Raw genomic sequence first — 12983 nt, forward strand, 5'->3', positions numbered from 1 at the left:
GGGGGGGGGGGGGGGGGGTGGTGGTGGTGGTGGTGGTGGTGGTGGTGATGGAAGGGACAGAGGTAAAATTTAGAAGAGGGGGAGAAAATGTAAAGGAAGGGGGATAAAGTAGGGAGGAACAATGGGCAGGGGAAAAAAATGAAGAAAGACAATAAAGCAATAAAAGGTAGAGAACAGTAAAAAATTAAATAAAATAGAATGAAAACAAAGGGGGCCGAGGTGGGGTAGAGCGACCATCTGAAGTTGTTGAATTCAATATTGAGACTGGAAGGCTGTAATGTGCCGAGCCAGAAGATGAGATGCTGTTCCTCCAGTTTGTAATGAGCTTCACTGGAACATTGCAGCAAGCGAAGGACAGACATGCGGGCGTAAGAACAAGATTGTGCGTTAAAATGGCAAGTAACAGGAAGGTCAAGGTCCTGATTGCACACAATCCATTTTCACACACGATCCTGCTCCCATGCCAACATGTCTGTCTTTGGCCTGCTGCAATGTTCCAGTGAAGTTCATTACAAACTGGAGGAGCAGCATCTCATCTTTCAGCTGGGCACTTTACAGGCTTCCAGTCTCAACATCGAATCCAACAACTTTAGATGATTCACTCTACCCCACTTCCACCCCTTTGATTTCATTCTATTTTACTTAATTTTTTGCTGTTCTCTACCTTTTATTTCTTTATTGTCTTTCTTCATTTCTCTCCCCCAACATTTTCCCCCTAATTTTTCCCCCTACTTTATCTCCCTACTTTACCCCTTCCCTTACCTTTTCTCCCCCTTTGCTTCCCCTTTTCTAAATTTTACCTCTGTGCCCTCCATTCCCCCCCTCCCCCAACATCCCCATCTGTCACAGCTTATCCTCTGATTTTAGCTTCTCTGCCATTTGGCCATTCACACCCTTTATTCTCTCTGTAGACACCCATTAGCAGTCTTTTCCCCTGTTTTTTATGGCTATGACTCATCTTTCATTCTCTCACCCTGCAATATAAATATCTCTCACTTTCTATGCCTTTTAGCTTTGACAAAGGGTCATCTGGACTTGAAACGTCAGCTCTTTTCTCTCTTTACAAATGCTGCCAGACCTGCTGAGATTTTCCAGCATTTACTCTTATGGTTTAAAATTAAATTGAGTTGCTAGAGAAATCAGTGCTCTATTGAAAGGACAAGTAAACATTTGTTAGAAACTGCGAGCCCATATTTTAGCCCGGGTCAAAATGGAAATTCAGTGCTTTTTCAAATTGGGGGATGGAAAATGGGAAAATAGAATGGTATCTAGTTCTGCTGTTACTTTGCTCCTACCGGTTTCAGCCGAGGAGATCATAGAGCATGGGCAAATCTTCTATAGGCCTTTTAGTACATACATCTAGCCCCTTTCCCATCACCAATATCAATGTGTCTGGGGAATTCATCTATCCATATTTGTAATCCATAAAATCCATATTTATAATATTTATAAAACTTCTCTTGGGAAATAAGGAAGGGCAGGAACCAGAAATGGTAGTGAGGGATCACTTTGGGACGAGTGATCATAATTCTATTAGTTTTAAGATAGCTATGGAGAATGATAGGCCCAAAAGTTAATATTCTAAATTGGGGCAAGGCCAATTTTGATAGTATCAAGCAAGAACTTTCAAAAGTTAATTGCGGGAGTCTGTGGGAAGAGAAAGGGACGTCTGGTAAGTGGCACACTTTCAAAAGTGTGTTAACCAGGGTTCAGGGTAAGCACATTCCTCTTAGAGTGAAGGGCAAGGCTGGCAGAAGTTGGGAACCCTGGATATTGAGGCCCTGGTCAAGAAGAAGAAAGAGGCACGTGACATGCATAGGCAGTTGCCTATCTTGTGAATCTCTTGAAGAGTATAGAGGGTGTAGGAGTAGAGTTAAGAGAGGAATCAGGAGGGCAAAAAGGGGACACAAAATTGTTTTGGTAGATAAGGCAAAAGAGAATCCAAAGAGCATCTACAAATACATAAAGAGCAGAAGAGTAACAAGGGAGAGAATGGGGCCTCTTAAGGATCAACAAAGTCATCTATGTGCAGATCCACAAAAGATGGGTGAGATCCTAAATTAATATTTCTCATCAGTATTTACTGTTGAGAAAAGCATGGATATTAAGGGACTTGGGGAAATAAATGTTGATGTCTTGAGGAGTGCACATATTACAGAGAAGGAGGTACTGGAAGTCTTAAAGCGCATCAAGGTATATAAATCCCCAGGACCTAATGAGGTATAGCCCAGGACGTTGTGGGAGGCTAAGGAGGAAATTGCGGGTCCCCTAGTCGAGATACATCAATAGTTATGGGTGAAGTGTCCGAAGATTGGAGAGTGGCAAATGTGCCTTTGTTTAAAAAGGGCTGCAGGGAAAAGCCTGGGAACTACAGGCCAGTGAGCTTCACATCTGTGGTAGGTAAATTGTTGGAAGGTATTTTGAGAGACAGGATCTACAGGCATTTAGTGACACAAGGACTGATTAAAGACAGTCAGCGTGGCTTTGTGAGTGGAAAATCATCTCTCACAAATTTAACTGAGTGTTTTGAAGGGGTAACCAAGAAGGTAGATGAGGGCAATGCAGTTGGTGTTGTCTTTATGGACTTTAGTAAGGCCTTTGACAAGGTACTGCATGGCAGGTTGTTGCATAAAGTTAAATCTCATGGGATCCAGGGTGAGGTATCTAAATGGATACAAAATTGACTTCTTGACAGAAGCCAGAGGGTGATTGTAGAGAGTTGTTTTTCAAACTGGAGGCCTGTGACCAGCAGTGTGCTTCAGGAATCAGTGCTGGGCCCACTGTTATTTGTCATTTATATTAATGATTTGGATGAAAATATAGGAGGCATGGTTAGTAAGTTTGCAAATGGCACCAAGATTGGTTGCATGGTGGGCAATGAGGAAGGTTATCTCCAATTGCAGCAGGATCTTGATTAATTGGGCCAGTGGGGTGAAGAATGGCAGATGGAGTTTAATTTAGACAAATGCAAGGTGATGCATTTTGGTAGATTGAACCAGGGCAGGACTGACTTAGTTAATGGTAGGGTGTTGGAGAGAGTTACAGAACAAAGAGATCTAGGGGGTACATGTTCAAAGCTCCTTGGAAGTGGAGTCACAGGTGGACAGATTGGTGAAGAAGGCATTTGGCATGCTTGGTTTCATCAGCCAGAACATTGAAAACAGGAGTTGGGACGTCTTGTTAAAGTTGTACAAGACATTGGTAAGGCCACACTTGGAATACTGTGTGCAATTCTGGTCACCCTATTATAGAAAAGATATTATTAAGCTAGAAAGAGCGCAGAAAAGATTTACTAGGATGCTATCGGGACTTGATGGATTGAGTTATAAGGAGAGACTAAATAGACTGGGACTTTTTTCTCTGGAGCGTAGGAGGCTGAGGGGTGACCTTACAGTGGTCCATAACATAATGAGGGACATAGACAAGGTGGATAATCAATATCTTTTCCCAAAGGTAGGGAAGTCTAAAACTAGAGGCATAGGTTTAAGGTGAAGGGGAGTGCTACAAAAGTGTCCAGCGGCACAATTTTTTCACACAGAGGATGGTGAGTGTCTGGAACAAGCTGCCACAGTAGTAGAGGCAGCTACAATTTTATCTTTTAAAAAACATTTAGATAGTTATATGAGCATGATGGGTATAGAGGGATATGGGCCAAATCAGGGCAATTGGGATTAGTTTAGCGGTTGTTTAAAAAAAAGAGTGGTATGGACAAGTTGGGCTGAAGGGCCTGTTTCCATGCTGTGAACATCTATGACTTTATATTTATAATGAAAACTGCTCAAGTAAATTGGTCATTCGGGGATTATACCTCATTCCCTAAGGAGCATTAAGTAGCTTTGCCCAAATAACAACCTTGCCAACAAAGCCAGAAACAAAGTTGCAGTTAACATGATGGGAGCAGCTAGTTACTGAGTAAGGGCTGGAGCTAGATCCGGATACTACACATTATGGAATGGGGTGAAATATATAGTTAAGATATTGGAAGTCAGAATAAGACAGATACTGAACACAAGAGGTAGCTTTAGTATTTTAAAATATATTGCCTAAAGGAAGTGCAGGTTAGGTTGAATGGCCATGGGAAATTGCCCCTTAATATCCCAAGATATATAGGGTAGAGGGGTTAGCAGGGTAAATAGATAAGGTTACAGGGATGGGGTCTGGGTAAGAGATGGTGCAGACTCAATAGACTGAATGGTCTTCTGCACTGCAGGGATTCTATACTTAGACTCATTTCTTTTGCAGTCAGCCAGGGATTTGGAAGAATTAGAAGAGGTTTAGTACAGTTAAGCCTGGGCCTTGGGGCCACAAAATTCCACAAGGATGGGGAGCATTAGCATGGAAGAAAAAAGCTTCAATATTATTATAAATTAACATATAAAAAATAAATATACAACATTTAACATACAAAATATAACTACTAAAATGTTAATATGAGAACTCCAACCAGAGGAATACAGTTAAGAAAAGAAGATGGGGGTCAAAGTGATGGAGGAATCTCTGATGGTCATGTATGGTTGCACAATTGGTGATACATTTATACAGACATTTTCCATTCTAAATGTGCTTTGGAATTCATGATGAGAAATAATTGACAAAATAAGAAAAAATGTCACAGACGGATGCACAATGCAGGTGGGAAGCATGCACAGATATATATTTTTTATATGTTTTAGATATAGATGGGCATTTAAGTTTGGAGTTATATTGAGAATCATGCGCTTTCTGCACAAATGCACATTTTAATTTTACATCTAAACTATTCACAGGAAATCAACAATTCTTCTCATTGCTCAGTGTCACTTCCCATAGCTCCTTTGCACTCCATAAGGTGTCAATTCTCATTTATAACAGTAAGTACTCAATTGCAAAGTTTCATTGTACTTGGTCACAGTTTCCTACTCTTGTGAAAACTGCGGTGACATTGACCGACATTCGTATTTATTTACCTGCAGTTTCCAGCTTCTGGAATATTGATCCCTCTATTTTCCCAATGAAATACTGCTACTGCTTGAACAACAGAACAAATGACTTGACAGGTTAGTGCTTTGTGTCTAAAGAACTATTCCTAGTCTACAGAGACATATATTAACATAATAGACATTAAATTACAAAACTCCTTAAAGGGAACGAGGTTAGGAGGAAAACTGAAGCAGAATTGTGTTGATTTATGATATTTAATGGTCTGTAGCTCAGGAGAGGACTTAAATGATGTGGATCCCAGAAAACATTTTAAAACTTTCAGCTTGCTCATCAGTCATCTGCAAGGCGCAATTTAAAGCCCATAAATTTCCAACGAAGTATTGCCTGCAGTCAAGGCACATTAAGGATAATTTCTCTGAGACCAGCAAAAGAAAGGAAATGAGATTTTAGTCCGTTGGTATTACAGAACTTGCGTATTGCTGAAAAGAGACATTTTTGTTGAAGATTTTATCGTGCACTCATCAGAACATTCGCAAGCATTCCCTCAAGTAGGTCTTCTTGCGAATGTTCTGATGAGTGCAGGACAAAAAGCTTCAGCAAAAATTTTTCTATTCTTCAGGAAAGGAGCTTATTATATTAAGTATCTACTCCCTTTTTGATAACTTGTATTTTAATGGGTGACCTCTCACAGGAGGCCAGGGTCTGCTGTTATAACATGCACTTGAACCATGTGTCCCAAAGCACTGAGTTTCCGGCCCTCCCTCCGGATTATTAGGCAGGATTAACCACACAACCCGCCACATCTTTTGAGGCAGCCTGCCATTAGTCAGCAATGGGGATCTTCTACTCTTGATGTTATCAATGGGGTTTCCTGGGAAATCTGCGGTGGAGTGCGCTGACAGTGGAACCAGAAGATCTGTGGGTGTGAACAGCTGGAAATTTCTGTCCTGTATGTTTCATCACTTTCAGTTTTGTCTCAAGGACCTGAGACTAACTCCTCATTCATATTAACTTTAAAATCCATACACTCAAATAGAATAAACACATACTTTAAGCCCATTGAGATTGTGTCAGCTCTTTGAGAAGGCTATTCAGTTAATCCTACTCCCACATGGTATCCCGAAAGCCCAACTAAAATTTCCTTTTCTATTGAACTTGCTCTGGAATTTACTTCCACATGCAATGCGTTCCAGATCATAACAATTTGCTATTGTTAAAACAATCTCTTTGTCCCTTCTCGTTGTTTTTTGGTAATTATCTAAAATCTTTGTCCTCTGACTTACCTGCTAATGGACTTATCTTTATTTGCCCTATCTAAACTCCTCATCATTTTCATTCCCTCTATTAACTTCTCCCCTATATTACTTTCTCAGTGGAGATTAATCTCAGCTTCCCTAGCGTCTCCAAATAATTGAATTCCCTCGATGGTGGATAAGAGACTTGAAATAAACTATGAACTCACTTACAGAATGATATGCAACATTACAAATGTAGGAATACTTGCAAATTCAAATCCACATGTGGATAGTGCTGTGCATTCCTGGGTCATCTTCCTCCTCTTCCTTCAGGTACCAGACCCTAAGAGGGTATTGGCAACAATGGAGAGCCATTGGATTGATCCATGATTATGTCTGGTTAAGTTCTGTAGTGGTCTTCCATTACCTTCTTCAGTGCGGCTGACAAGGAAACTCTCCCGCTATTACTGCCTGCCATTAAGCATTTTGGGAGGATTTATTGGCTGGTAATCAACTTGGTCAGTCAGATTGCAAACAGACCTCCTGTGGTCATCAAGTCTTCATGTGGAAACAAGGCATCTACCACTGTGCCACAACACCTCACCAGGCCAAATATGTCAAAATCTAAGTACCCATAGGTACTTCATTCCCATAATGATCTAGTGCACATTGACAGCTTAATTCATGATTTGGGACTTCTAGTTATGTTATCTGAACTCTTTAATGTGTGATCGTTTATTAGGTAGATGGTAAGGAAGAACACATTAATTAAATTTACGTAAACATTGCATTGTTCACACGTGCAAGTCAGAAATTCATGAATATGTTCTTTTTTACAGATTATACTGCCGTTGTAGTTGACTTCGTGGGGAATACCACCAGCTTCTTCAAGGAGATTTTTAAATCCAGTTCCATCCTCTATGGTTTGTTTTATTCATTTATTATTGATGTTTGAAAAATTTTAACTGAAGTTTACGTTGCTACTTTTTGATTACTTTGCATTCGAACAAGATATTAGCTTGGATAAGGGAGACAGTTAGTGAAGGGGGAGAGTAAGTGATCCTGGGAATTCAGGGTGGGTTTTGTGGTCCTTGCATGGTTTGAAATTGATTTCATTATTGCTACTCTACCAGTATTTGAGATTAGGAATAATCATAGAATCCCTGCAGAGCAGAAGGAGGCCATTTAGCCCATCACATCCACCCCAATCACAATTTAGCATGGCCAATCAACCTGACCCGCATATCTTTGGACCGTGAGAGGAAACTGGAACACCTGGAGGAAATCAACATAGTCACGGGGAAAATGTGCAAACTCCACACAGCTAATGAGAGTACAAACAAAACTGTAGGGGGGGTAATTTTCATTGATGGCCAGGGGAGAAATTGATGAAAATTAAGGGCTTTTGAGAGAGGGGAAAGTGGATTTAGTGCCAGATCAGCCATGATCTGATTTAATAGCAAAGGGCTGAATAGCCTACTCCTAGTTCTTATGGTCTTACAGTCTTATGGCGACAGCTGGCTGCCTAATTTTATTAACATCATGTGCTACATCATGTCAATGTGCTACTGCCAGTTTTATACCAGCACTGAATATTAGCCCGTGTATTTGTGGTTTATGGATAAAAGAAAAGTTGCGAAGTTCAGCAAGGTAATATACTTTTTGTCATCAATATGGTGGTTATTTATTGCAGGTGACAGGCATCTCACTCTCTAGCTGGACATCCAGTGAGAGACCTTTTTATGCCTTTTAGGGAAGTCTCACTGTAATTGGGGCCACTTAGGCACTTAATTGAGCATTGATGGACTTTCCCTGGGATTAGGGACCCTGGGACCAGAAGTCCCACTGACTGAGATGTTTGGGCCAATCAGAGGCTAGCAGCACTTTTGAACGGCCATATCACTGGGAAGACAGTGGCTGCCATCAGTACATGACCAACCCAAGGCCTAGCACTGTCACTGGATCCCAGCAAACACAAACCCAACAATAATTACCCACATAAGGGCATAATAATTACATAATAATTGCCCCTGGCTGGCGGTGAGTTGGTGGCAGGCGCAACCCACCACCATCCTGCCTGACTAACTGTCCCCTGCTACCAAACCCGTCATGGGGAGGGCATTAAATTCCACCCCATGTGCAGCCTTAGAGGCTAAAATAGTGGCCATTGCATTTTCACATTTCTACAGGTTGCACAAGACAATAAATTGGTGAGGGCTTTAGGCTGTATACAGTTAGTGTGGGCTCAAAGTAAATCGAAGAAGCAGATTGTGACACTAATAAGTCATTGCTTGGCAATCCAGAGCTTGAATATTGAAAAAGGAGACATGCTGTCGAAATTTTTCATCTTCCATCCATCAGGGCAAGAATACCAAATTTCAAAGGGAACAACAATTAAACTGAATGAGAAAAGGGAACTGAGTGCTTGGAAATTCGGATAACAGGGGTTGCAGCAGAGTCAAACACTGGAGGAAGAGGAATCTAACATCAGTGGGGAGCGGACAACAGAAGTTGGGGTAGAGTTAGACATCGAAGTGGAGTCAGGCTTTGGGGAGTGCGGGTGATTTGAGGATTAGGTCAGGGAGTGAGAATTGGTCCAGCAGATTTTTACTGAATTCAAAATCCACCTTCTGTCGTGGTGGGATTTGAATCCAAATCCCTAGAACATCAGCTGAGCTTTTGGATTATTAGTCTAGCAATAATACCACTAGGTCATCGCCTCCCCTACTGTAAAGTAGCAACCTGAAAGGCTAACATCAATCTGTCTTCAATATTTCAGATATCTTACCCTTCCAGGATAACTTGAAGGAGACTGAGCACTTCTCAAATCTGAAAGTGGTGACCTTATGCCCACTGTATTCGATAGCATGTCATTTTTTTCAGGAATGCATCAGTAAATGTAGCTGTTTTGTGACCAGCACTGCTATTTAACACTCCAGTTAGCACCATTCCTTAAGCAAACATGAGTGAGCATGATGTGTCAGCAGCAAAATGTTGTGGCATAGTGATGAAAACTTTGCTTCCATATCCCACACCAGGACCACATACTGGCACAGTGGTTAGCACGGCTGCCTCCATACCAGTGTTATGCAAATTTTCATTAATTATGTTCAAGTTAGATGCTGATTGATTTCTATTGTGGTATTATAAGTGGTGTGATCAGCAAATTTGCTGATGACACCAAGATGGCTGGATTGGCAGGCAGTGAGGAGCAGTGTCTGGCAATACAGCGGGATATTGATAGGCTGGTATATTGGGCAGATATATGGCAAATGGAGTTTAATCCAGATAAATGTGAGGTGATGCATTTTGGCCGAAATAATGTAAGGGGGAGTTATATGATAAAGGGTAAGCCCATAAAGAGTATAGAAATGCAGCGAGACCTGGGGGTGCAAGTGCGCAAGTCCTTGAAGGTGGCAGTACAAGTGGAGAAGGTTGTGAAGAAAGCCTATGGTATGTTAGCCTTTATAGGAAGGGGTATAGAATATAAGAGCTGGAGTCTAATGTTGCAGTTGTACAGAATGTTGGTTAGGCCGTATTTAGAGTACTGCGTCCAGTTCTGGTTGCCTTACTACCGGAAGGACGTGGAGACTCTGGAGAGAGTGCAGAGGAGGTTTACCAGGATGTTGCCTGGTATGGAAGGACTGGGTTGTGAGGAAAGATTGAACAAATTGGGGCTGTTTTCCCTTGAAAGATGGCGACTGAGGGGAGATCTAATAGAGGTATATAAGATTATGAAGGGTATAGATAGAGTAAACAGAGGTAAGCTATTTCCTATGTTAGAGACATACAGTACGAGGGGCCATGGGCTTAAGGTGAGGGGGGAGAGGTATAACACAGATATTAGAGGGAGGTTTTTCACACAGAGGGTAGTGGGGGTATGGAATGCTCTGCCAAGCAAGGTGGTGGAGGCAAGCACACTAGAGTTGTTTAAGAGTAACTTAGACAGGTACATGAGTGGGTTGGAGATGGGTGGATATAGGAGATTGTTTTAAATAAGGTTCATTAGCATTGGGCCGTCCCCGGTAAGGTAAATGGATGTGGTAAGATAATAATGTTTTTTCTCTTTTAATTCACAGGTTTTAAGTCGGTCTGCCTTGTTGTCCAACGAGGGGCATACACGCGATGGGTCATACTTGGGCTGCTCTTGGTTGTTCGAGATTGGCCTAATGCTTCATGTCGTTAGTGTGTGCCTAAACTGGACCAGATACTGGGCAAGACGACAGCTCAGTGACTATCACTGATTGCTGTGCAGACACATGGATTTGGGCCAGTGTCTGTGGGAGTTTGTGCATTCTCCCCATGCTTGTGTGGATTTTCTCTGGATGCTCCGGTTTCCTCCCACACCCCAAAGATGTGCTATTAGGCTGATTGGAAGTAATAAATTGTCCCTAAATTAGTTTCCCTCAATGTGGATGGCCATAAAACATTAGATAAGGGTCATGGGTGGAGGGGGGACGGGTAGTGTTAAAATGGCGGCACGGGCTCGTTGGGCTGAAGGGCCTGTTTCCCGGGCTGTTTTTGTTCTTTATTGGCTTTTGCTGCAATTGTCCAAATATTCAGTGCATCCTAGAATACTTCAAAGTTTTGAAGTCCAGAGCGAGTGGTATGAGAGCTGCTCAAAGACCTGGAACTGACAAGGTTTCTGCAATTCTCCCAAGCATAGTTGCAGGAAGAAACTGAAATACAGTGCCACGGGGAGAATGAACAGAGGCAACAAAGAGCTGGGCAAGCTGCTCAAAGAGTTGGGGGGGGGGGAGGACGATGGTGGTGGGGGGAGAGAGAAAGAAAAAAATGTTTCCTGCAGAAGGTTATATCAACCTAGTGTTTTCAGGGAGCAATTCTCTGACCTGAATCTCAGTGAGGAACAATGCCAGATGTCAATACTTTAGATCAGATATCCTTACTGAGATCTGACACCTGCTGCAGTCAGAATTGTTCATAGCAGGACAAGGGCAGCAATCCCATTCATCATGAAGATGAATATGAAGGTGAACTTTTATAAATGATGTTCATTTCAGGCTGGAAATGCAGATATTTGCAAAATCTCACAGCTTTCCCTCCACTGTTGCATAAGGGGAGTCACTGACCCTGTCATCATTTCTCTTTAAATAGACATTTCATTGTCTCACAAGAAAGCAGCAAACGATGTGAACATAAAGGCAAAATACTGCGAATGCTGGAATCTGAAACAAAAACAGAAAATGCTGGAAAATCTCAGCAGGTCTGACAGCATCTATAGTGAGAGAATATAGCTGGCCAATGCTGACAAAATGTCGTTCAAGCTCGAAATGTTGGCTCTATTCTCTCACCACAGATACCGTCAGGCCTGCTGAGATTTTCCAGCATCTTCTGTTTTTGGAGTAATGTGAACAGATGGTTTCTGGAGGATTGCAGGTTTTGTCACAGTGTAGGTCCTATTGATAGCCCACACATTGCTTTAGGGGTTCCATGTGTCAACTCTGGGATGTATCACAAGTAGTAGGGATTCTACTCCCTTGGTACCGAGCTGGAATGTGACCAAATGCAGTTTATCATGCAGGCTAATACCTGGCACCTTGGCAGCAGTCATGATTCTTTCATTCTGTTCAGTCCATTGTGCCATCTGTGTTTGAACCACCACAGCAAACCAAAGGATGGCAGTTGGGTGACAAGAGTTATCTGTGCTGACCACATGGCTGCTCATTCCATTGTGTGTGATGCACCAGTACGTGCATATGCACACATACATATATATATATATATATACACACACAAACACACCTGTGCATGCGCACACACACACACACACACACCTGTGCATGCACACACAAATGCATATGCACATACATACACATACACAAACATACATATGTGCACATACTTGCACACACATACACATGCATGTACATACACACACAGGAATGGTACGGAGGCAGCTTTGACCTGAGCAACTCATTTGACTTTAACACCAGTAATTCAGCTCATTCTCCATTTACCAACTATCCCACACTCCTTATATTGTGGGCAGTATAACATCTGCTTGGGTCACAAAGCAAAAAAAAAGCTACCAAAAATTAATATAAACATTCCAAGCCAAATTTGTAAATCAGAACATGCCACATTGCATTTCAATGTCGAGTAATGATGCTTGTCCAGTATAAGTTTCATTTTTGTCTCATCTATTATGAACATAAAGGGTCTGGGGACCCCAGCACTGGTGGATATCTAGTCTAATTTCCATGAGTAGCTCTGTTAGTGCTTTCAGGAATTAGCTGAGAGAAGCATTGAGTGGAGCTCAGGCACTTTATCACAAAAGGGAAAATGAGGCAGAGAGTTATCTTCAGGCCATTCTTGCTCATGTCGTGATAATTCAGAGTGACTCTGGCATTAAAGTTCACAAAGCACACAGTTGTTTCATATCATTAGTCCTTAGAGGATATCAGCTTACTTTTACTGAAATATTACTTAAAATGTTCCTGTTCCCAGTACTATTCTCTCTATCATTACTTTTAAGGTACATTAATAAGGAATAGGTTAATTGAAGATTTATTTCTGTTGCAGTGAGCAAAAACGAGACAGACTGCATTTTCATCTGTGTTATGGCTGGCGTTCTTGGTAAGATGTTTATTTTTTAAATTTGAAAGCATTTTAAACAAATGTTAATGCTATTACAGGGGCTGGATCTGGCTATCTAGGAGCTGATTATCTAGTCAGTCCCAATGAAAACAATGGGCAAAAAATGGCAGCATTGGTTTGGGCAAGGAAAATGTGTGTTTCCGTCCAGAGAAACAGGTCGGTTTTTGCTCCAGATCTTGCCACATTCTGCTGCAGAGAGACAGCTGGCCA

General features: G+C 41.7%; 1 protein-coding gene across 1 annotated transcript in view; it reads left to right on the forward strand.

The window, feature by feature from the left end:
* Nucleotides 1-12983, forward strand: part of hhla1 (HHLA1 neighbor of OC90) — a 35290-nt gene that overhangs the window by 11696 nt on the left and 10611 nt on the right. The window contains exons 3-6 of the mRNA XM_080193539.1: nucleotides 4767-4850; nucleotides 4953-5036; nucleotides 6995-7078; nucleotides 12699-12752. Of these exons, the coding sequence (XP_080049665.1) occupies nucleotides 4767-4850; nucleotides 4953-5036; nucleotides 6995-7078; nucleotides 12699-12752 (306 nt within the window). The remainder of the gene's footprint in view (nucleotides 1-4766; nucleotides 4851-4952; nucleotides 5037-6994; nucleotides 7079-12698; nucleotides 12753-12983) is intronic.

Source organism: Carcharhinus amblyrhynchos, chromosome 8 (assembly GCF_965287045.1).
Source record: "Carcharhinus amblyrhynchos chromosome 8, sCarAmb.v2.hapA, whole genome shotgun sequence".
Taxonomy (NCBI): Eukaryota; Metazoa; Chordata; class Chondrichthyes; order Carcharhiniformes; family Carcharhinidae; genus Carcharhinus; species Carcharhinus amblyrhynchos.